Source organism: Colletes latitarsis, chromosome 11 (genome assembly GCF_051014445.1).
Source record: "Colletes latitarsis isolate SP2378_abdomen chromosome 11, iyColLati1, whole genome shotgun sequence".
Classification (NCBI taxonomy): domain Eukaryota; kingdom Metazoa; phylum Arthropoda; class Insecta; order Hymenoptera; family Colletidae; genus Colletes; species Colletes latitarsis.
In genome coordinates this window covers 16,924,732-16,950,342 of record NC_135144.1, presented here as the reverse complement: position 1 = coordinate 16,950,342, position 25,611 = coordinate 16,924,732, and the positions used below count along the sequence as shown (strand labels likewise).

At 37.6% G+C, this 25,611-nt stretch overlaps 3 protein-coding genes across 5 annotated transcripts; 2 read left to right on the top strand and 1 right to left on the bottom strand.

Annotated features, from left to right (window-relative positions):
- The first annotated feature begins 206 nt into the window (after positions 1-206).
- Dis3 (exosome complex exonuclease RRP44-like protein Dis3) lies at positions 207-4,585 on the top strand. Its single transcript, XM_076778399.1, has 14 exons — positions 207-420; positions 596-769; positions 852-1,009; positions 1,085-1,272; positions 1,354-1,580; positions 1,660-1,938; positions 2,035-2,319; positions 2,387-2,624; positions 2,721-2,979; positions 3,041-3,284; positions 3,357-3,577; positions 3,704-3,872; positions 3,954-4,235; positions 4,343-4,585. The coding sequence occupies exons 1-14, from the start codon at positions 367-369 to the stop codon at positions 4,505-4,507; spliced, it is 2,943 nt and encodes a 980-aa protein (XP_076634514.1). The 5' UTR covers positions 207-366; the 3' UTR covers positions 4,508-4,585.
- A 607-nt stretch (positions 4,586-5,192) lies between these two features.
- On the top strand, positions 5,193-9,729 carry Erf3 (eukaryotic translation release factor 3). Its single transcript, XM_076778404.1, has 7 exons — positions 5,193-5,830; positions 6,703-6,890; positions 7,028-7,148; positions 7,278-7,740; positions 7,848-8,154; positions 8,232-8,664; positions 8,833-9,729. Exons 1-7 carry the CDS (start codon positions 5,593-5,595, stop codon positions 8,874-8,876), a joined length of 1,794 nt encoding a protein of 597 aa, XP_076634519.1. The 5' UTR covers positions 5,193-5,592; the 3' UTR covers positions 8,877-9,729.
- Positions 9,730-10,345: 616 nt separating this feature from the next.
- Positions 10,346-24,421, bottom strand: LOC143348318 (acyl-CoA synthetase short-chain family member 3, mitochondrial). Of its 3 annotated transcripts, none has more exons than XM_076778400.1 (14): positions 24,192-24,421; positions 23,214-23,389; positions 21,230-21,511; positions 15,754-15,919; positions 15,307-15,596; positions 14,717-14,813; positions 14,422-14,630; positions 13,947-14,175; positions 13,471-13,581; positions 13,015-13,214; positions 12,023-12,168; positions 11,624-11,846; positions 11,025-11,200; positions 10,346-10,845 (listed from the first exon to the last, which is right to left on the bottom strand). In XM_076778400.1, exons 3-14 carry the CDS (start codon positions 21,342-21,344, stop codon positions 10,750-10,752), a joined length of 2,058 nt encoding a protein of 685 aa, XP_076634515.1. In that variant the 5' UTR covers positions 21,345-21,511; positions 23,214-23,389; positions 24,192-24,421; the 3' UTR covers positions 10,346-10,749. The 3 variants fall into 3 exon arrangements, with proteins under 3 accessions (XP_076634515.1, XP_076634516.1, XP_076634517.1); XM_076778401.1 differs by having other exon boundaries at positions 23,214-23,366; XM_076778402.1 differs by having other exon boundaries at positions 23,214-23,350.
- Between the last annotated feature and the right edge of the window lie 1,190 nt (positions 24,422-25,611).

Sequence of the window (25,611 nt, the reverse complement as noted above, 5' to 3'; positions counted from 1 at the left end):
TTTTTATTGTCATTTATTCTAAACTATATATTACATAATATATACGTTGTAAAATTATAGCAAATCATTCTTTTATAATTTCTTATTTCTACTGTTGACTTTTAAAATAATTTATTAATACTGGGACAAATAATGCAAGTGATTTTGCACGCAATTTCTAATATACTTATTTGCGTTTTTTACAGTTGGCTACCATGATGTACTATATAATAATGGCGGCCGAAATCCACGTGTAGTGACGCTCGTTGATATATGTGTATACATGTTCGAATTTAAGAGACAATATAATTACTTTTCGGTTTACGTACACGAAAAAGTGTACATGTTATTATTTGAATATCCGTCTATGTAATAAGAATAAGCAAAATGTTAACGACGAAGGTTTTCTTTAGAAAAACCAAAGGAGGGAATGTGTTTAAGGTATCGTAAATAAGATCTGACATTCTTCGATCGATGCTTAGCTTATGTGTGAAACCGATGCAAATATAGTTTTTCTTATAATATTGTTTATAAGAGATCGAACGCAATACGAATAATTACTTGCTATTGCTGTAAATAAAAGTGTCTGAAATTTATTTACCTTTTGTTTATTTAGACTGTCCGAGAACACTATCTCCGAGATGACATTAACTGCGGTTCTAAAGCTTGCGATAAATGTCTGTACAGAAATCGAAATATTATACTGGACGACGAAGACACAAGTGCCAAAAGCTCAAAATTATCGCACCCTTATTATCTTCTGTTGGATACTAACATTGTTTTAGATCAAGTGAGTATGACTGGCACCAAATTTTGCTAACACCGTTGATGGATTAATAATTTAGTAATTCATGGAAACGTTGTAATTTTAGATTGATATTTTGGAAGAGGATGTTATTTCCAATGTAATAATCTTACAAACAGTGTTAGAAGAAGTAAAACACAGAAGTTCTAACGTGTATAAAAAGTTGAAAGAGATAATTAATACCACACGTAGAAAATTTTATGTATTTGTTAATGAACATCACAAGTATGTTAAATATTTATTTATAGAATATTATTTATATTTTGTATTTTAGTAATATATTTCATTATTTTTATGTAGAGATACTTACATTGAACGTAATTCTGGTGAAAGTATGAACGATCGAAATGACAGAGCGATTCGTGTCGCGACAAAATGGTACAACACGCATTTTACTTCTAGCAATTGTAATATTACAACTGTCCTATTAACAGATGATGCACGAAATAGAGAACTGGCATTACAAGAAGGGATACCCGTTATTTCGAGTAAACTTCATTTTTATTTGAATCATAGCCTCAAATAAATTTATAATTTTTATTTTAATATATACAATTGTTGTTTTCCAGTGGAGGATTATGTTATGTCGCTGGAAAATTCAGGCTTTTTAATGGATAAATTGTGTAAACGGAGTTATGGCACGGGAAATGATGGCAAGGAATATTTTCCTTGTCATCTTACACCCTCCCAATTACATGATGGTATAAAAAACGGAAAATTTTTCCAAGGAAAATTTGCAGCATCTAGAGAAAACTTTTTAGAGGGATACGTGAATACAGATGGAATGGAAAAATCCGTTAGCGCTTATTTACCTTCCGCATTACTCGTCATCGTTACTAAATATGTCTTCAATTATTATATATATTTTGTTGTAGATTTTAATCCAAGGTCGAAGCAACCTTAATAGAGTTGTTGATGGTGACACAGTCGCAATAGAACTGTTACCAGAGGATCAGTGGTCATCTCCCAGTGACATTATTTTGCAAGACGAAGAAGAGGCAGACGCGGATGATGTTTTAGAAACAGAGAAAGTGTTAGACAAATTTGTTTCTTCAAACAAAATGCAAAAGACACAGACTGGGAAGGTTGTTGGTATTATTAGAAGAAGTTGGAGGCAGTATTGTGGAATATTAAATCCTAACAGTATCGAAGGGGTAAAGATTTTTAAATTAACCACAATTAGATTAAACGTCGACCTATACATATTACATATATTCTGCATCATATAACCTTGTTTTCTTTTCAACTAGAATGTAAGACATTTGTTTATCCCAACCGAACGAAAAATACCTAAAATAAGAATCGAGACCAGGCAATATAAGGTATTGAGTAAACAAAGAATCATAGTCGCCATCGATTCATGGCCCCGTAACTCTAGGTATCCTTTAGGTCATTTTGTACGCGCGTTAGGTGAAATAGGCGATAAAGCGACTGAAAACGAAGTAATACTTTTGGAGCATGATGTTCCGCATAGTCGATTCTCCGACGCTGTTCTTAGCTCACTGCCGAAAATGCCATGGAGCATTACAGAGACTGTATGTATAACGAAGCAAGTAAAACAGCTATTAAATTTACGATGACTTAATCGTTTAATTGATACAGGATTTGGCGGGTAGAGAAGATTTTAGACACTTAGATATATGTTCAGTCGATCCTCCCGGATGTACAGATATCGACGATGCTCTTCATTGCAAAGATTTGCCAAACGGGAATCTCGAAGTAGGTGTACATATCGCGGACGTGACACATTTCATTAGACCCGGGACAGCATTAGATAAAGAAGCGGCTTTACGAGCTACGACTGTATATTTGGTTGATACGAGGATTCATATGCTTCCAGGTGAAAATTATTTAGTACGCATGAAACGGACTCTAATTTTTCGATTCACGACATATTTGCAATTTTATCATATAACATTGAATGTAATGATTGCAGAATTGCTCAGTTCAAATCTTTGTTCCTTGAGAGGAAACGAAGAAAGATTAACGTTTTCTTGTATATGGGAAATGGACAAGAACGCGAATATAATTAACACGCGATATTGTAAATCTGTAATTTGCTCTCGAGCGGCTATGACTTACGACGAGGCTCAACTGAAGATCGATGATCCCACTCAGCAAGATTCGATTGCAAAGTCATTAAGAAATCTTAATGCTTTAGCAAAAATATTGAAGAGGAAACGTCTGGAGAATGGGTATGTAAAATTTTAATCGCCAGAAACGCTAAATGTGTAATTAAATTTATTTCGATCGTAGCGCGTTAGTGTTAGCGTCTCCGGAAATCCGTTTTCAAGTTGACAACGAAACGCACGATCCCATCGACGTACAAGCGAAACAATTAAAAGACACCAATTCTATGATCGAAGAATTTATGTTGTTAGCAAACATTTCGGTCGCTAAAAAGATCGTGGAAGAATTTCCAGAATGCGCGGTGTTAAGAAGACATCCTGAACCACCGCCTGCTAATTTTGAGCCTCTTATAAAAGCTGGAAAGAATCAAGTATGGAAAAGTTACTCGTAGAACAATAACCGTTTTGCGTACATTGATAATGATTAATCTTTTTTTTAACAGGGTTTCGTTATAAACGTTAATAGTGGCAAAGAATTAGCAGAATCTTTAGACAAGTGTCACAAAGAGGGCAATCCTTATTTCAACACTATGTTGAGAATACTGGCCACGCGTTGCATGATGCAGGCTGTATATTTCGTTAGTGGCATGCACCAGCAAAGCGAATACTTCCATTATGGTCTAGCTTGTCCTATTTATACTCATTTCACATCACCTATTCGAAGGTAAGTCTTATACGGTAAAACGTTGTTTATCGGAACCCCGATTATCCGAACGAATTTGTCTCTTTATTAATTTGGATAATATACGTTTCACATAATTTGAATTTTGCCTATTATTTTGCCACGTAGATACGCCGATGTGATGGTTCATCGTTTATTGGCAGTTTGCATAGGAGCCGACGCGACTTATCCTGATTTATTGGACAAGAAGAAGAACCACGAGATTTGTCAAAATCTAAATTATCGGAATAGAATGGCCCAGTATGCTGATCGTGCATCGGTTGCACTCAACACACATGTTTGTATTTGTTACGTTACAATATTAAATATTTACAATTCGATCACAGTTCCGCTAATAGTAGTTTTTCTTACTTTTCAGTTATTCTTCCGAGAGAAAATTCAAGACGAAGAAGGATATATACTTTTTGTACGGAAGAATGCACTGCAAATATTGATTCCAAAATATGGTTTGGAAGGAACGTTGTATCTAAACGACAAGAAAACATCGTCGTCCGTATCATTCACGTACAATAGCGAAGATCATTCGCAATCTTGCGGTGATATTGTATTTCGCACGTTTGATCCTGTCATAGTGCAAATAAGTTTGGACAGGTCCAACGTGCAACACGAGAAAATAATATTTAAACTTGTCAAACCATTCGTAAGTATTAGGCACCGGAAAATGTTCGTGTGGAAACTTTGAACTACGACAACTTTCTTGTAATTTCATTTTATGAAATAACCGTGTATAAAATTATTTCCGAACAGATTCCAGGCTTTAGTGTGCCTCTGGCAGATGCAGCAGAATCCTCGATCACCGTGCAAGAAGAAAGTACAAAAGAAACTAAACGAAAGGCGGACACAGAAACCCCATTGAGCAATAGCACTAAAACCGAAGGCAAAAAAAAGAAACGAAAAAAGAGGAAGCATTAAGTGTTATATACATTTTCCTTTTGAGAGATCTATTTTCGAGTATATTTTGTATATTGTGCCGTGTTAAATACATAAAAAGAAGATTAAATTATTTTACAATTTACGTATACTTTATTCTAAATAATAAAATATACAAATTTCCTCGTTCTTAGAATTCGATTAAATTGATAAGAAATAAAAAGTTTTATCCCTATGAATCAGTCGTGCTGAAAATAAAGCGGTATTTTTAAGTTTTAAGTTATGGGATTACTTGTAGAAGAATTCGATTTTTTAAATAAAGGAGTACCCAAAAAAGGAGTAAAACATACGTGCTTTAATAATATCATTAATTGTAATATTTACGCAGTTATATATTCATATAGCGTGTATTTTCGTTCGTATTTTAATCACAAGTTGATAAATTATTAACATTGAAGTGTGCGCGTGTGGTTTATGTCTATCCGTGTACGTGCGCATACACGCGTGTACGTGCATACCTACTACATATACGTGAAACGAAACTGTACCGTTCGAAACAATAATGAATGATTACACGAAAAGAGATCATTATCTTTTAGGGTAAGGCGCAATATTGTGAAAATGAAACGTCCTTTGGCATATGTTTTTTGCGGAACTTCCACGTTATCAACGATAATTCTTGGTGTTGCGCTAAGAATGGAATTCGCGGTACCAACATTACCGGTCGCGGCTAGAGATATTTCGGTAAAATCGTGGTTGGGAAAAAAGAATTGAAACATCGTTTGTTATGTCGCTGTAATTCGCGACGCGTAATTTCTTTCTCAGTTGCGATGGACGAGTGAATCGGTGAGCTCGCACGGTTGAACCCGAGGAACGTTCTCGAGTTGAAAGTTGGTGTTTTGATGTTTGTAGTTCCGGCGAAGTGGAGCAACGAAACAGACCACGGGGGTCGCACGCGGGGTACCGATACGCGTGTTACGGTGTGCGCGGATATCGTAAATAATTATTTTTTTAAGCCCCGTCCCAATTGTAATCGCGGTTATAATTGAAATCCTGCACGTAGCGTAGCGTGATTTCCGTGTTTGATTAATATACGAGGCCGGCTCGACTACTGAACTCTGTTAAATATGGCGAACAGTGTAGCACCAGATTCGTGGGAACAGCAGGCGGACAACGGAGACATCGCTCCGTCGCAGGATAAGTCCATCGAGAGCAAATTCTCGACTTTGAACGTGAACGCTGCGGAATTCGTGCCTTCATTCTGCATTCATTCTTCACCGCAGAACAGAAACGCGGCCGACAGTTCCTGCAATGTCGCTGTCATGACGAATACTGTAACCACCTCTATGCCTCCTGAAATACATGGTTAGTCATGAAACAGAATTAAAAACGTTCTACCAGCGACTTTGTCCAAACAAGTTTACGTTGTTTCAATACGAGAAACGTAACATGGATGTTCTTTTTACTGCCAATACTCTGTAACAACTGCTCTGACTAACCCTTGTCGCATGCTTTTCACATAGATTTTTGTCTCTGAGGTAGCTGGTGATAAGAAGCTGGGTGCAAAGAAATTATCTTAATACTTGGCGGTTTGTTCGTGTACTTGTTACAAATTGACATTGGTAGTTGTTTCTTTGATGAGGAATAAAACTAAAAAGAGCATTTCAATGTAATATGCGTATATTTTATATTGACTCAATGTTGCGCAATGCATACATAGTTGTTAAATTAATAACATAAGTAATTTTAACCTTGTTAATAGAGAAACTGTATCTGTAACAAAGTTAACTTTCCGTATCAGTTTTTTGTATCTAAGAATGTCCTAATTACTTATTCCATTTATAGAGTGAATTAGAAGCATCAAATAGTTGAGTGATCTCTTTGTTATTCAATAGCATTCTCAATTACATTAACAGTATTTAAAAGCACACGAGTAAACATTTTAATGAAACATTATCAGTCAACACATTAAGGAATAATTAAGAATTTACTCTGCCCGTGTTTTAGTAACATCAAACTGGAGCAACACATTTTTTTTTTATTCATAGTACTCTTTATTTTCCAGTATGAAATATCTTACTGTATTAGGAAAAGTTGTGTATAAATATTAATGAAAGTAGAAAGCTGATTAGGTAAGATGATACAAGACAGTTTGGAGACATGTCTCGAATATATTCTGAAAATAAATTGTTTTGCAGAATTTAATTTCTGTATTATACCAATTGTATTTATTGTAGGCAATACCACTCCAGCGGTCCTACCAGATCCAGTGGGCAGTCGTGTGGAGGAACCACCTGCTGGAGGAGGGGCTCCACCTCCAAACGTCACCGATCAAATGAATATTAGCCCCGAACATCAACCAGCTGATTCCTGGGAAGAAGCGGCGGTGGATGGAGATCCTCTCATACCTTCAGAGAACGAAGAAGTATGTGCAAACTTTAATAAGTAGACTTCATCTTTAAATATTTCTATCAAGTATCATTGAAATTTAGAAATGAAAGTTTAAGGTTCAATTTTGAAGAAGCAATTTAACATATAACAGTGTTGTTTATTTATTTGCAGGTTGACAATGAGGAAGACGAGGAAATGGTTGTTAAAGTACCTAAAAAAAAGTCTGTTAAAGTAACGGAAGACACTAAGAGTAAAAAGGAGCACGTTAATGTTGTTTTTATAGGACACGTTGGTAAGCAATTATTTCAATTATAAGTAACTTAGAGATGAAGCAATTAACGAGCATGGAGTTGAAGTTGGACCGATTTCATCGTTACGCGTTTTAAAAGATATGTGTGAAATGATGTAACGTATATTACAGATGCAGGGAAATCAACGATTGGTGGTCAAATTATGGCATTGACGGGGATGGTTGATAAAAGAACCTTAGAAAAATATGAAAGGGAAGCGAAGGAAAGAAGTAGAGAAACGTGGTATTTGAGTTGGGCCCTAGACACAAACCAAGAGGAACGAGAGAAAGGAAAAACGGTGGAAGTCGGTAGAGCGTATTTTGAAACCGAACGAAAGCATTTCACTATTTTAGACGCGCCCGGTCATAAAAGTTTTGTACCCAATATGATCGGCGGAGCGGCTCAAGCCGATCTCGCGGTTTTAGTTATTTCCGCGCGAAAAGGAGAGTTCGAAACAGGCTTCGACAGAGGCGGCCAAACAAGAGAACACGCTATGCTGGCCAAGACTGCCGGCGTTAAACATCTGGTTGTGCTAGTAAATAAAATGGATGATCCAACCGTGGAGTGGGACGAGGGAAGGTACAACGAGTGCAGGTACGTCATACACGGCATTTGCATACAAATTGAACAGTCGCTCCGAACATACAGTAACGTTTTCGACGACGTTGAACGAGCATAACGATTATCGTTCTGTTATTCAGGGATAAAATATTGCCATACCTTCGCAAACTAGGATTTAATCCCGCGAAAGACCTTACGTTCATGCCAGTCTCGGGTCAACTTGGCATTGGTTTGAAAGATCCAATACCAGAGCATCTTTGTACATGGTACACCGGTCCACCGTTCATATCTTTCATTGATTCCTTACCCTCGCTTAATCGTAAGAATAACGGACCTTTTATCATGCCAATTGTTGATAAATATAAGGATATGGGAACAGTGGTAATGGGGAAAGTCGAAGCAGGAGAAGCAAAGAAAGGACAGTCGTTGCTCGTTATGCCGAACAGGGTAAGGCTTCGATATAGATTTCTTTAAGTATTATAATAATTATTCGTGTTTCATATACCCCGTTTTTGCTCCGTTAGACGGCGGTGACCGTGGATCAGTTGTGGTCGGACGACGAAGAAGTAACATCGGTCGGTCCAGGAGAGAACGTAAAGATTAAGTTAAAAGGCATCGAGGAGGAGGACGTGAGTCCCGGATTCGTTTTATGCGACAGTAATAATCCGATTAAAACGGGAAAAGTATTCGACGCGCAAGTTGTTATTTTGGAACATAAGAGCATTATTTGTGCCGGGTACAGTGCTGTAATGCACATTCATTGCGCCGCCGAGGAAGTTAGAGTGAAGGCATTGATTTGTTTGGTCGACAAAAAAACGGGTGACAAGAGTAAAACCAGGCCAAGGTTTGTCAAGCAAGATCAAGTGGCAATAATGAGAATCGAATGCGCGGGTGTCATATGCCTTGAAAGATTTAAACTGTTTCCACAAATGGGACGCTTCACCCTCAGGGATGAAAGTAAATATACACACACAATTTCTGTTTAGATTTTCTTCTAAAATTCGTGTATGCTCGCGAATTCTGGCTATACCAGCGATACTTGAAAACGCGAAGCGTGTACTTGCGGTATCTAATTATAGGCGTATGTAATAATCGAACTAACTGGTTCTATCCTGAAATTTTCAGATAAGACTATCGCAATTGGTAAGGTGCTGAAAGTGGTGGAGTAAAGTTGCTCAACTGTGACCACAGATTGGGATTACTAATCAATTTCGAGAACGACGAATAATACGCAAGAGACGCAAGCCGAACACAGTACGCACGAGAGAGAGAGAAAAAAAAGAAAGAGTAAACGGAACCGGCGGCAAGACGAACTATTCGCAAACTACTGTTAATTGTAACATACACTCATCTACACAAGAAGCAAAAAAAAAAAAAAATGTTCTACATCAAAGAAAAGCACATACATCGTATGCACAGACAGTTGGGTTGGAGTTTGGGGTTACTGGGGGAAAGGGGGGGGCGGGGGGAGGGAGGGTATTTATAACCTGAAATAAAGAAAAAAGCAAATAGATTTGATTATATAGATTTAAAGGAGACAAGCAACTAAAAAAAAAAAAGAAATAAAACTCGAGAGCGCGTGTTCCTTCTATTAGGTAAGCCGAACGACAGCACTCGCAGCGGAGTTAATTACAAATGAATAATGATCAAATGATGAACGGTGTCTCCTTAATATTTAAAAAACACGATATTTTTATTCTTCTGAGGTGCGAGACATTAATGAGCGTAAGGAAGAGGATACCGATTACCGAGATAAAAACTAAGGAAAATATTAATATTATTATAATGATTATTGAATAATTATTATTAAATTGGTGGTAAGAAATGAGAATGAAAAAGAAAGCAGAAAATTTATTGAATAAATCAGTCAGATAGTGTTACACAACAATTTATAAATATAAAAATTAATATTATTATTATTACTATTATTATTATTATACTGTTTCTTATTACATTGTCATTAAAAACAAATTTGCAACAAAATTGTGCTTTTCTAATTTTGATAAAGAGGTTTCGTGTGTATGGTTGGTTGATTTGCTTTTTCTTGCACGTACCGTTTCTGTTAATACGATTCGTGTTTGATGGCGCCAAGGTTCGTGTATTGTATCGATGTACTACGTGTCTATAACACCAGATGTTCTTACACTGTGCTTCTCCAGAAGAGTTTCGATGATTTATAGCGTTATAATGCGATAAAGAAAAATGTCGAGATTTAACCGAAAGGAAGTTAATATAGAAAATTTTTAAAGCAGACATTTTGTGAGTGCTTTCTTTACACGTTATTTCTGGTTTTTTGTCTTTGCTATTGGTTTCTTTCTACAGATGTATGGAACGCATCCGCGACGCTCGTCCATTTTTTCTTTCTCTTGACCGTACATTGAACCATTTATCATATTCTAACGTTTTCTTTTTCACCTTTTTGTAAAAGATCAATCGTACTAACAACGCATTCAAGAAGAATCAGTTTTATTTCTATAAATCGTTCAACAACATTCGTTTTATGGGTTGTTATATTTTTTAAATTGTTAATATAATATTACAATTGGAACATTAAAACAGAATGTTGATACGTTCTACTTTTATTTCCCTTTTTCTTACTTTACACAGAACAGAAGTATCGGTGTAATATACAATGCGCTTATTGTATCATTTTCTTTCTTTTTTTTTTTTTTATTCAATGATTTAAAAACACGTTATCTTTACCGCTCAGAACGGAAATATAACTGGAACGAAGGCCTAACACTGATAGTGAGTTCAAAAACTATAATTAAGTTGCTCAGATTTCGACTTCGTTTCGTGTTCACGATGACGTAAATTCATTTAAAAGTTCTCTTTATTGTACTATGGAAAAATCGTTATATATATATATATAGTTGCGGTGCAATTTATAAAGATAACTATTAAACTCGAATTTTCGACGCGTCTTTCTCAAGTACACTCCTATGCGTGTCAGCTATACATATATCGTACGTAGGTGTATTACATTTTATATACGATTATTAAAAGTTTATAATAAAAATGGCAAAAGCTTAACTACACTTATCATTGAGGATCCGGCGCTAATTTAGCGTAACCGAGCTTCTGAAGTACTTCTTTTATCTCGCGATACACCGACGCGTCCTCTATCGTACTTGAAATCTGGAAAAAGAAAAAAAAAGAGGGAACGGTATATTTCACGTTGGCGAACGACGAATAAATATTATCTTTGTCTCGCTAAGGAAATGGAAATTTCATTTCTCGTTAAGTTTCATCCCGCGCGCGCGCGCACCGCAGATATTTTTCATACATTATTCAATGCAGATTTCATGTAGATTCACCTTAACGAGTTTCGAACGAGCCAATGTGGCGATAGATTTGCGGATTATCTTCCCCGAACGTGTTCGTGGCAATGCCCTTACAGCGGCTGCCATCCTAAACGATGCTATGGGTCCAATTAAAGCTCTCACACGCGACACCAGCTCCTCGTTGATCTGTTCTTCGTTCTTTGTCGCTTCTACGCACAGAAATACATGTAACTATATACGTAATCTATTAAACACCATTGTTTGTTTCGACAAAGATTATTTGTTCTTTTTTTCCATTGCAGTATCACAGCTAGTTTCATTGGAGGTCCGAAGATAATACCAGTACAGGTATTGCGGGAAGGAAAGATTGCCCCTGGATAAAAGTGGGATCCGAAGAGGATATTCCTGTAGTCGAATATTGAAACTTACGATCGATATAAATAGCAAATAAGAAATTAAAACCTACGATAAACTAAATATTATTATTGAATTATTCAAACTTATATTTTAATAAAGATAGAGTATCGTGTTTACGTTGTTTGTACGTTTATTATGTTTTCAGCCGTAGGAAAGTCTGCTTTGGTAGATGAAAATGTGCATGAAAAGACCAAGTGTCTGCACTGGAGGTTTACCTGGTCCCATTACGTAAAGACACAAAGGAACTTCTCCCTTGGTTGTGTCGGGCACACCGACGACAGCAACATCTACGACGTCGGGATGCGCCATAATGACGTCTTCCAAGGCCACCGTGGACAGTCTGTGACCGGCGACGTTGATTACGTCGTCGTCGCGTGCCATCACGTAAACGTATCCGTACTCGTCCTTGTAACCAACGTCCATGGTATCGTAATAACCCTGAAGCGTTTTATCAGCGAATTAAATTAATGGGAATAGTGGAAAATGTTCTTTGATATCAAAGGATTTTTGGTACCGTCCGACACGGATACTACCATTTCGATGATCGACGATCCATATTTTCGATATCAAAGGATATTTGATACCGTTTCCTGCGCTTCGGAAGCACAACTTACTGGATGATTCGAGAAGTAGATTTCCTCGAATTTATCATCGGCTCGATACAGAGTCGACACGCAACCAGGCGGCAATGGTAACTTTACAACGATTCTGCCTAGGTCGAGGTTGTCGGTCTTGCTACCGTCGTCTTGTAAAATATCGACTGGAAATAAGACCTTCCATTACGCCTAACATCCTTCATCGCATTGCTGTATTAAACGTGCGTATTAATCTGGTGCCTTTACGTTTAACGTTTCGTAACGAAAAATTCGATTCGAATGAAAACGAAACTTGGTCGGTAACGGGTTTTCCAGTAATTCTGAATTTAAATAAAAACTATGAAAGATTACATTTGGTGCTCGTTGTTTCATTTTGATGCAATCGTGCTTTATATACGAAGAAGTAGCAGACAGTTTAACCTTACGAAATACTAATTATTATTTACAATTTCTTTGATTAGGATCGTTCGGTCGAAACCGCCATTTTTTCTATGAGTGCATTCATTAAATATCCGATAGATGGAGCAAGGTTATAGAAAATAACGGAAATCATTTCAAAGATCAAACTCGTACGCGTAAGGTTGTGTACATAAACTTTGAATTTCATCAAGAAAAGCACCGAATTAATTTGCACCCGATGCGTTGCGAAAGTTGGATCGGCGAGAACGCTCATGGTCGTGTCGCTCATTCATCGATCTTGCCATATCCACCGTTCATTGGAATTAATAATGAAAAGTATAGTCGGTGGAAGCTAAACAGGCCAACCGATCGTAACGTACTCGAGAATGAATTCAAACTGATTTCTGTGTTACCGAACATAGTAAACAATGGAACCGTACTTTTTTTTAAAGGTTTCGGACTCATCGAGTATTACTCGGCTCGGTTCGGTTATCCTCGAGCATTATTTGGCCCGGTTCGGTTATTCTCGAGTTTCATTCGGTTCGGATCGGTTATTCTCGAGTATTTATTCTCTGACCTCTAACCTCTACCATCAGTCGCGCAGGACTTACTGTGATAACCAGGAATCGGAACACCGGTGCTGTTTTTTGGCAAACTAGTATTATGGCCGTATCCTAAACATAATGCTGTAATAGGATGGCCGGTTTCCGTCTGCCACCAATTGTTTATAACCGGTACTTTGAACGCTTTTTCCGCCCAGACTTTTGTCTCGTAATCGCAGAACTCGCCAGCCACGAATACAGTTTTTAACCTTTGCAAAAAGTCGAGCGCTTTAATAATTATTAGGAAAGATATTATATATAAATATATCAGTAAATGGTAATTCTACAGCGAAACGGGAAACGTAGCGATTTTGATCTCGAGCCGAAGCTAATAAGGATAAATTATACTATATACATTACTATCTTTTAGTAGCAAGGTAACTTAAAAACTCACTTAAAAACAAAGATAATACATTGCAAATGGCTAATCACGATATGATATAATTGACTGTAGTAAAAACTTACGATTTCGTTGAATATTTCCGACCTAACGTAAGGTCAGCATCGGCACGTTTTATGACTCGAAGCGCAGTGGGCACGCAGAACAATGCATTCACGCTGTGTTGTTCTATCACTCTGCGAAAAATGGGACACCGATTAGTCCAAATATCGCTTCCATGTAATTAAAGAAAATAAGTTTGTTAATAATACGAAGACGGAGTTGGGCACAATGTAATCCGATTACATTCGCTGCGATAAAATACCATTCTTCCACGAGAAGAAGGAAGATCGATGGCAGCCAGTCAGCGGACTGCAGCAAGAGTGGGGATGTAAACACGCTGTACCATCTCGTGGAAGGACTATATGTACATGTAATTACGCGGGCAATTAGATAGTTTCTATGCACCACGAAGATTTATATGTAATTTTATCGTAGCGTGTGTAATCGGATTACAGTTTGCTCGTCTGTCGTCTTATGCCAGTTTCAGAGAAAATTCAACCTGAAGTATTGTGCCGCGTCCGGCGTTCTATCGGGCTTTCCCTCGTACAACACGCTGGTCGCTCCGTAGAGGAGAGGTCCGTAACAAATGTAAGAATGGCCGACCACCCACCCCATGTCGGATGCCACCCACCAAACGCAATCCTTCTCCATGCCATAAACTGCTTTCATCGACCAGCAAAGGGTTACCAAATGTCCACCGATCGTTCGAACGATCCCTTTCGGCTGACCTTCGGTTTAAAAGTTTAGCTGAACCGATCAATGGTTTCATTTTAGTCAGGGTACAGAAGATTATGGAAAGAGTAGAATTACTGGACTCTCAAAGTTTGTAAATATTATTGTTCATTCAATTCATATGTAAGGGATTGTTTCGATGTATAGATATTAATGATTAATGCCCCTTTGCCAATATAGTGTTCTACGCGGAAGTTTCCTTGGACGATGTTCCCGTTAAACTATAAATAGAATAGGATTACCTGTCGTTCCCGACGTGTACAAAATGTACAAGGGATCGTTTGCATCGACCGGTTGGCAGGGATGGGGTTTCGACCTCTTCATCGCGTCGTCCCAGTCGAATTGACCCTCTAGGAGAGGACTCTGCCATATATTCCTCCTCTGAAATATGATGCACTGTGGTTTTTTTACAGAAATGATGTTCAGGGCGCTGTTGAGCATCGCGGTATACCTGCGTTCAGAATTACAGTGCACATATAGTTACAGATGTTCGTGCAAATGTTGTTACAGTCACAGAGGAACTAGATAAAAGCTTACCGAATGATCTTGGACGGTTCCAGGCCGCAGCTAGCCGCGATAATCACCTTCGGTTTCGCGTGGTTTATCCTGGTAGCTAATTCGTTTGCGGCGAATCCTGGAAAAAGAAAGCTTTGCATAGTTTTTGATTAAACGGCAGCAAATATTGCCCGATCAAGATCATTAATCTACGCCTTGATATTTGATCGCTCGTCGTATGTGAGTTTACTTAATAATCATTCTTTGCTACTCAAACAGAGGGGTCGTTTATAGCCACGGAAACGTTTTCTTGTTCAAGTATAATTGATCTCCAAGTAGAAAAGGTTTCCCCCTTCCCCTTTAAGAGCTTTGTCGATTTTTCAATATTAACTCGTGGGCTCATCGCTTCTCGTACTCGCCACCAGAGGGCTACGTTCTTGTCTCTCTCACAAGTGATCGACTGACCTTCCGTCTCTGCCATATACGCTCCTCGACCGACTATCCAGTACTCCTGCGTCTAAGGCAGAGTCTGCAGGATAGTTTTATTAATGAGTCCACTAACAGGCCCAGGACTACCTTCCATCTTTCTTTACAGACCCCCCACAAGCTAAGTTTTATCGTTAGATTCTTACCGCCAAATACTATCGAGTGAATGGCGCCAAGACGTGTCGTCGCTAAAATGGCTATTATGGTTTCAGGAATCAACGGCATGTAGATGATCACTATGTCGCCTTTGCGGACGCCCATGTCGTACAGAGCGCCAGCCATCAGGGACGTCTTCTCCAACATTTCGTTGTAAGTTACTCTTCTGATCGTCGACATTTGAGGGCTGTCGTGGATCAGAGCCGTTTTGTTCCCGTTCCCGGCGTTTACGTGCCGGTCCACCGCGTTGTAGCAAGCGTTCAGCTCCCCGTCGACGAACCTGCGGAATTCATTGCACCGTATTAAGTGTAAAAGATCTCGTGTTTTAACGTTTCGTTTCAGAGGCAGGAAATATCATCAAAATTTGGGAGATCAAGGATGATTGAAATTAAAAGTATTATACATATATTGTCTATAAACACTAGCTGGACGCCTACCATTTGGTAAATGGTGGTCTGGAATTATTAAAGACCTTAGTCCAAGGTTTACTCCATTCGATGCACTGTGCCGCTTCGCCCCAAAACTTCTCCGGATTCTCTAGGGAGTTCTTGTAAGCCTCGTCGTAGGCAGGGCAACGGGCGTAATGGGGGTTGACGATGTAATCTAGAAGAAGAAAAAGGGTCGCGGAATTTCAAATGACTATTCATAAATTAAATCGTAAAATGGTCTGTAATAAAGTTTAGTAACTTTATCGTGTCAAGGCTACACTTTGGGTTATATCAAGGAATTCACAGGAAACCCCTAGCTTTCCTGATTGTAATAATCTCTGAACCACTTATTTGTATAAAAATTGGATACCCGGTACTGGGGATAGATAGCAACAGGTGTTGGTACGCGCGATAATCGATAGAATTCTTTCTCGAGCGAAACGGACGCTCCATTCCCATAGACCAGGGGTCGGCAACCTGTGGCTCCTGACCACATGCGGCTCTTTAGTTAATTTATTGCGACTATTGATTCGAATCAAATTATTTAAATCCCATTTCCATTATAATCCGTGGCAGTTTAAACGAATGCACAGTTATTTCGAGCAACAGGAACATACAGGGCGAACCACGTAACTCGGTCAGCTTAATTTGTTCTGTTGTTAGTGGATCGCTAAAAGTATTTTGCCTAGCATAACATAGTTCAGTCAAAGCTTTAAAACGATTCGCTAACTGCTTTCTCCCGCTACAATTACCAAAGCAAAATAATAGTTTTATTATTCGTTGGAATCTATTTTCGTTATCAAAACTCTTTCCCTGTTAGTAGCCTAAGTAATTAATTCGTTCTCGCTTTTCCTACGCTTCGCGATCATTACGATGTCATTGAGAAATTCTTTGGTCGAGACCAAAGTACGCGAGACAAGAGTTTCTTGAACTCATCGCAGCGTGACGTGGCAGATACCTATGACACGTGTCGATTTCTCTTTTATTTTATTGTTCGATCTTCCACGTTTAAAGAATATGTTAATAGCATGTGCATTTACTTACAAACAAGGTGAAAAATACTATATGTATAATCGTGTCAAACGTACCGTTGTAAATATCTTTAATTAATTACTTAATTATTTCCACACGGTTGAACACTCATCTGTCCAGAATTTAATGTTGATTTGCGACGTTTCAGTGTAATTTGGACTCATCGCCCACATCACCGTGATCCGGAAGATCGGAAGCATTAAATCTACACCCCATGGCTGTTCCACGCCAAGGGGTAAACGCCCAGATTTATCAGCCCTCTCGACATTCCCAGTATCATCGATGAAGGGGACTCGAACGAGTCAATTTTGAAGAATACTGTTGCAAGCAAAAACTAAGAACGTTATTTTTCCAATACTGTAAAGTAGACTCAAAGTATAAGTTCGAAGATCCTAACAATCAAAGAAGAAATTTCCAACCCTCTGGCACTCCAAAGAGAAGAAATAATTAAAAATTAAGAAGCTTGTACGAAGAATGCAGGAAAACAGTATCTTAGACGTAGTGTAGGAAAACCAATAATTATTGGTGATGGTATTAGCATTGAATGGCTTAAAGATCGTCACACAACGCGAACGATGGGCTGCTGAACGCTTCCTCTTCCGGAACGTTTGTCGGAATAAAGATCTCAACCTGTGGTTTAAGATAACGTTGACTTCTGTAATCCGCGTCATGTGGTCGCGTTCCATGAATATTTAAAGGTCCCGCGTTGGGAACGCCGTCTTAACGATACTTTTTTTTTTTTTCTTCTTTTACCTCGGCCTATGAATAATTCATTCCGAGCCGGCCGGTACCACCGAGTTCATAGCAATTTCTTATGCTGCCCGCGCCCCTTTAACACATCCCTCGCGCGTCTGTGTTTCCGTGTACAGCCAAACAGCCTCGATACCTACGACGCTGGCAAAGGTGAATCGGAATTTTACTTTCGTTCCGCATAAGCCTGCCCGGAGACAACAATAGACCGTGACACGATCGTCTATTTCACGCTTTTCACTGTTCTCGAATCGATTCGACGTACAGCGATAGGCATTGCGAATCGCACGTTAAATACGAACAGATCTGTACGGTAACTCTCGAAGTTGATCGACGTTATTCTGTACCTCAGAGTAACCCAAATTATCGTAATTTGTCAGAGGGGCAAAAAGATCGCAGTAAACATAGATTTTTTTTTTGCATGAAATTGATTAATATTAGAAATTCGAAGATTAGCAGAATACATTTCTGATTAGCGCTGAAACTGTCGTATGCAACAAGTTAACAATCACTTTTCTTTGTTATTAAAGCGGACTTTGCCTCTCAGATACAGTATTATGTATTTTATTTAATGTATTGTATAATGCAAACGTATTGGACATAGTATGAACATTGATTTTTAAACAGAGTGCTGTAAAAATGAACAGGTAACGCTAGTTTTGTAAAGAGGCCTGCTATACTTTTGTTTCTTGTTATATTTTCAGAGGTTCGATATTGCAATAGTAATCTAGCGTAATTTTGACGTTAAACAGCAGTAATAAAAAATGGTGCCTCGTCGTCAGTTCCTATTACCTTCCACTACAGTTCACGACAGGAGTGGTCAGCCCTGGATCATTTATGTATTTATTTATTTATTTATTGGAACGAGCAGTAACCCTCTTACTGTAAACATTATAACGATCTAGAATAATAAACGTATACATACTATTATAGTTTCTGTTAAGAATTAGAAATTGTAATTCAAGACAATTTTACATGAATAAAACAGAAGGCTGACGACGGAAAAATTGGGTGCTTAAACAGTGTTGGGAAACGATAGACCTATAGATTGTTTGAGGACAATTGCAAGTATTGTTAGAATAATCTGGAATATTAGAATAATTACTGATTCGGCGAAAAAATAGCTTAGATAATGGCGACACGATGACCTACGACGAATGTTTAAATTTTCAACTTATGCGAGGTGACGTGTTTTTGATTTTTTCTACTGTACAGGGTGTCCTTCATGAAAAATCGACTTTGAATATTCATCGGCGACGCTAGCAAATTATGACTTGTATAAGTAGAATCGGTGACCAATAAACAGACACATCCAACTAACAATGACAATTTGTTCGCGTGGAAATCAATATTGGAATCACAAAATGCCAATTGCAATTTTATACTTGTAAATTCCCTGTCGTGTAAAAAGTAAGAAAATAATTGTAAATTAAATATTTTACTCTTTCGATATTTTTTGAAGAAATAGTGTTAATAAAATGTGAGACGATGAAATTTGTATACTTTTAACGATCAGTGTGCGTGTTACTGTTAGCTATTAATTTTTTAGTGTATGTAAATTGGCCTAGGAACTACGTGAATATTGTTTACTGGGAAAGGAATGAAAGTTACGATATGCGATGACGCAATACACTTTCACTCGTTATACTCTATTTAAAAATATGATTCTTTCTGCGTAGTACGCATCCTGCTTGACGTCAAAAGCAAAACTTGAAATTCCATATCGCGTAGAATGTTTAATACTGATCAAACATAGTTTATTAAAATAATTCTTTTCATTTCTATGTATTGGGTCGATGTAAATTATCGAATTTTCTTTTCTGTTAAATTAAATATGTTACCAGAATTATGTATTTTTTGGTACGCGTTGATATCGATATTCGTCAAAAAGACAATCTTATTTGTTTAAAAAAAAAAAAATCGCGAGGTCGTCGATGGATTGCGAAATCGGTTTTCCGTTACAAAGGGCGATTCTGTTTACGATGCTGTCGTCGTATAAACCGTTCGATAGCGCGTCAACATTTAGCGCGAGCGTCTGGAAAACAGCAGGTGCGTTAGACAATTCGATAACGAACATTATCCGCGTTGAGATAACGAATGCAATTTCGACGGCGATCGAGGACCACATTATCGGTAAGGCGTGTCGCAAACACCGTCTGCTGCTTGAAAATAAATAGCGAGAACGTAGAAACATAGAAATTCTTTTTATAACAAAAAGACATTGATTGTTTTTTTTTTCTACCCGTTAATTCGGTGCCACTAATTTTGTAAATTTTTTTTTTAATTGTTTGAAACCAGGATTCGTCATACTGTTAATAGTCGACACATCTGGTGATTACCAAAGACTGCAGAGGAGAGAAAGAAGAAATTGTGGCGTCACCTCCGGTAGTCGCAGCCAGAGAGCTACGCTCTTGACTCTCTCGCAAGTGCTCGATTGGGCTCTTCGTTCCTACATATACAGGGTGTTCGGCCACCTCTGGGAAAAATTTTAATATGGGATTCTCGAGGCCAAAATAAGATGAAAATCAAGCATACCAATTTGTCGATGGAGGCTTCGTTAAAAAGTCATTAACGTTTAAAGTTCCGCTCGTTCTGAATTTTTTTCTAGAAAATGCGCAGGATTTCGGGGGTATGTCTACTCACCAAAAATGATTGTAATTGACCCCCGCAACCGAAAATAATTTTTTCAAAACGATTTGAAATTTTTTTTTTCCGTCGAAAAATTTAGGCACCTACCCGAATTTTTTTCTAGAAAGTGCGTAGGATTTCGGGGGTATGTCTATTCACCAAAAATGATTGTAATTGATCCCCGCAACCGAAAATAATTTTTTCAGAACGATTAGAAATTTTTTTTTTCGTCGAAAAATTTAGGTACCTACCCCCTGTTGATTTTTCTTAAAAATTACTTTTTCATTTTTAGTAATTTTGTATGACGCCCTACAGAAAAGTTGTCTAATACTTTTTTGTAGGTACCCATGAACTCTACTTCAGAAAAAAGTTTCATTCAAATATATTCACAATTGTAGGAGTTATGGCTGTTTGAAAATTGGACGATTTTTATGGGGTTTTTCTCATTTTGCGGGGTCAAGGACTAACTTTTCGAATATTTTTGTGATTTGTACATATTCTCCATCAAAATACGCGTAGTTTGCTTTTTTAAACATTAAAATCGTCCAATCCGTTCAGAAGTTATGACGTTTTAAAGATTCGCATGAAAATTCGGGCAGACATTTCTGGCCAGAAATTATATTTTCGGTAAGGAATTTTTTTCTCGAAAGAGTAGGATTTCGGGGGTATGTCTGTTGACCAAAAATGCTTGCGATTGACCCCTGCAACTAAAAATAATTTTTCCAAGACGATTCGAAAGTCTTTTTTTTCATCCAAAACTTTCAGCACCTATCCGATTTTTTTTCTCGAAAGTGGGTAGGATTTCGGAAGTATGTGTATTCACCAAAAATGATTGTAATTGACCCCGGTAACTGAAAATAATTTTTCCAGAACGATTTGAAATTTTTGAATTTACTTGTTAATAACTTTTTAACGAAGCCTTCACCAACAAATTGGTATTCTTGATTTTCGTCTTACTTTGGCCTCTAGAATCCCCCATTAAAATTTTTCCCAGGGGTGGCCGAACATCCTGTATACGTTCTTTAACCGACTGCCCAATACACTTCGCCAGAAAAGCGCGTCATGGAATACTCACCGGAACCATCGTTAATTTGATGACGGATCTTCGAATCGGCGACGAGTGTCTGGAAGGTGGTCTTTCCCGAGTCCTGGGACTGGGGGTTGAAAATATCGCCGTTTAATTGCAACATGGTGGTCGATGGATTTACGGGGACCCCCCCGGGGCGGTTGAAAATCGGTGGTTAAAGGATGATGCGGTGGACCAAATCGCGCGTCAACATCCACGAGGAAGAAGGGTCCATTCACGGTCCTTCCAGGCCACTTCCGGTCCGCGGTATCGCGATGAAAGAATTACACTCTGTAAATAAAACGTGTTTCGTTCGGTCGTATCAAAGCTTGGAATAATAAACGATCGGCTGAGATTTAGAAAAATGGGGTAGGCTCTCGAGGGCGATTAGGGCCCAGTCACGCGTCGAGCGAATTCAATTTCATTTAAAGAAACGAACCCGAATACGAATGCAAATATTAGGGACGAAATGATGGAAGGTAGCGTCGGTGATGAAATTAATATCAAACGAGGGGGGGGGGGGGGAGGGGGACGAAATTGAAACCTTACAGGGGAGAATCAAACACCATCATGCCCAATGATAATTAGTAATTTTATAGAAAAAAAACATCGGAATATATAATATTGGAATTTTTCAAAATTTCAAAAATTGGAATGGAATTTTTCAAAATTTCTCTATCCTTTTTTCCTTTGTTTAGAAACACTTCACGATCACAATTAATCCTTTTCGCCGAAGTGTGCAACGAACAATTTATAAAATATTTAAACGATGTGCACTGCCACGAATAGATTATTTAATAGAGAAACGATTATTTAAATATGTTCGAGAGTACGATGATCACTTATGAATTACAAAAAGCACAAAGTATACCTTTAAAAGTAAAAACTAGAGAAACCTGAAAAATAAAATACGATCGAAGAAACGAAATGTGAAGGCACGGAACGAACTGAACGATTTTTCGAAACGCGAATTTATTAGAATCTTGCATTGTGGACGAAAGTGGGACTTGTGATTCAATAGTAGGGATAATTCGAGAAAATTATCGAAGCGCGCTCTGTTTTGACGACGCTCAGATACGTTTGCATCATATTTTTACGTGAGTTTACATCATAAAACGATTGGCGAATTATATCCAAAATCGAAATCGACCCAGAGGTCGGCAAAATCTCTTCGATAACAGTCAAATAAGGAAAGTTCCAAATTATGAAAATATCAACGAAATTATCTGCTCCCGCATTTACAAAATACAGAACAATATTTACAGTAAACATTTTATCGATAACGCAGAATATAGCTACACGTAAATATGTTTCCTAAGAAGCTACTAAATAATTATATTTCACGATATGTTATTTAATTAAACTTCGCGACAAAAACATTGAAAATTGACATAGTCATTGTGCAGACAGATCCCAAAAAGCGAGCTGGGAGAAAAATACGTTTAAAATTTTAACAAAAGTTTATAATTTTAAATATAATATTCTGCACACAGCGTATAATTACACACGCAACTAAAATTTAATAATCATTTTTGGAATTTCGTGAAGATTTCTATCCACGTAAGACCAATTATTTACGAAGTATAAATTCACGGTTTATTTAAAAAATTTTACTAAGTGAAAGGATATGTTAAATTTAATCAAGGTAACGTTGCGAATAAATGCCATAATTAAAAATAAAATTGTATTATAAATCGATAAAAAACGTTATCTTGCGACAAGAATTAATATTCTAGAGTTAAAGAAACGTAAAATTTACCAAGTGCAATTGTCATTAAAATCGTTATAATTTCAAAGTACACTTTTCTTTCAGCGAAATCTGAAAACAAAGTATAACAAAATTATAGCTTTTTTCAATAAAGTCCAAAAGTATATGGAAAGCGAATAAAATAATTCCAAGCAAAAGTTTTAGGTGCCTTTGGGCACCTTTGTAGCGTTAAGAATCTTCGATAAACATGTTTACAGTTAACGTCCAGAAAAAGTAGGTCAATACCTTGTCCGATCGCGAAATCCTTCGCCCCTGATTTTGATGGAATTTTGTCGACTCCTTAGCAAAAACTAAGGACCTGTCTCCCCCGCGTGTTGTCCTACGTCTTTCAGTTGTGAAGCTTGTCCTTTGTCGTTGCTACCCTTGGAACGAGACGAGCTGTTCGAATGAACAGCGGATTTCTGACGAACAAAGTTCATCCATTTTGGATGATATTAATTCCCATAAAGAATGCCCCGCTAGAAACGAGTATTGGTATATTTTTTTAACGCGTTCACTATCGTCATTCGTTTGGAAAAACGTCCATCGTAGGCCATACCACGATTCTAGTAATTTTATTTTATTCGGTATTCGGTTTTAGCTCGAATAAAATGGCGTCGCGATGAGGTGGTACGTCGAACATTTCACTTTTCAACATTCAGTTTTCAATCGTTTCAACGAATTAAGACGCACGAAGGACTAGTAAATAAAAATTAACCCCACTTTGATATAGTATCGATCACCAATTTTTAGAGAAAAAAACGATTTAAATTGGCGAGCTGAAAAAAAAATACCCCAATGTTAATGACGCGATGGTTCGAAATTTAAATAATTACCGTCTCTTGATTAAAATCCCATTAAAACAATGCCTTTGGAAGGTATCGTAACGTATTCGGTTCTGCTAATTTTCAATTCGTATGCAAACTTACGTAAATAAATAATTTGACGAAAATAACTATCGATTATAAAATTTCCGTCTATTTTTCTAATCTCTCTTTTCACTTTTCGTTTCGAGTTCGCCCGACAGTTTCGATGTTGATTTTCCCCGTACCGTAATTCGTTTCAGTTGTAAAGACATATTTATCCATTGCAGTTTAATCAAATTGGTTAAGAAAAATATTTAAAATTTTTCGATGGAGTAATTTTTTCTTCTTTTTTTTTGTTTAGAAATTGCTCGATCGACGTTTTTGTTTCGCGAGACTAGATCACTGCTATCGTGCTCACCGATCGATCTTGAAGACGTACGGACTCTCGTCTCACTTATTGTGGTGCACAGTTCGTACGAAAACGTTTAGGAGGACTGTTGCCAAACTTTTTGGCCGCTATTACGGGGGTAATCCATTACGATTAAACTGGAAAACTCTCCGAAGCCGCCGTGTGTCGGACGGCGCTCGAATAACAAATACGTCCGTGTGGAAATCGCGATCAAGTTTAAGGGTCCGTGATTCTAATGCCCATCGGAACGATACAGAGAAATCGTTGCATCGAGTTCGTCGATATGTAAAGGTGACGGTCACGTGACGGATCTGCTTCCTGAATGAATCTTGATCCGTAGGTCGTCGTATTTAATTTAAAAAAGGAATATTGTCACCGCCTCGCTGCTTTTTTCCTACGTTATCGTGCCTTTTGTTCTTCGATTATATAACAATAGAGAAAAATGATAGTTTCGAAGGACGAACTGAGCATAGTAAGACGAAAACTAGATTTTTCATAGAATCTTTTTGATACTTGGCGGGAAACGGGTTTTCGAGGTCACTGATACTGGAGATTGCAGTCTAAATTAACTTTTCTTGAATATTATATCCATCTTTTGCGCTTGAATTAACTCCTCTGCGAATCAAGTTTATCTAGAAATTTGTTTCTGTCGATGTAAAAGAAATTTTTTAAAACACGAATAATAATATTCTCAGCTTTGCACCGAACAAATTTATCCTGACACATATTTTCTGTATCAAACATTATTAAGATGATATTAGGATGTGCAGAATAAAAAGGTACTCTGTTTACACAGTGTGCAACACCTAGGTCGTTTATGGTCGTACGAAAAGCTTCCTATGACGAAATATATACCCCTCTATTAATTTTCAGATTTCCATGAACGTTTCGCCATAGCTGTCGTGAAGGTTCGACCAAAGTATCGGTAATATAGAAAATCGGTACTTTCTGTCCAATCAGAGGCTTGCATATCTTCGAAGGGCTCTGATTGGCCCAGCACGTGATATGGTGAAAGCTATGAACATAACCTCTAGTATTAGGCCCAGCAGGGTTTGTCATAAAATTCATAACCTCTTTGTATCCCGATTTTTTCGCCAATTTGCTTTTATTCGCTATTTCTAAAGATCGTAAAAAATCAGAAACGAAAAATTTTACATAAATATAATAGTTCTATCGACTACTCGATAACTTCCGACTCATCACATTGAATGGAAATCATTCATGAACTTTCACATAAACATTGATTTTGATGAAACGTGTGTATTCATTGGATAACGCGTGATTGTGAAATAAATGGAGCCACGTCATATATGCAAAAAGAAAATGAAGTTCACTGTCGTTTTTACTAGCCAATTCTACAGGATGTTTCATTATTGGTGGTAATTTAGATTTTTGCACTCTTGTTTTTTCAATTGTAGTGAAAGTATCT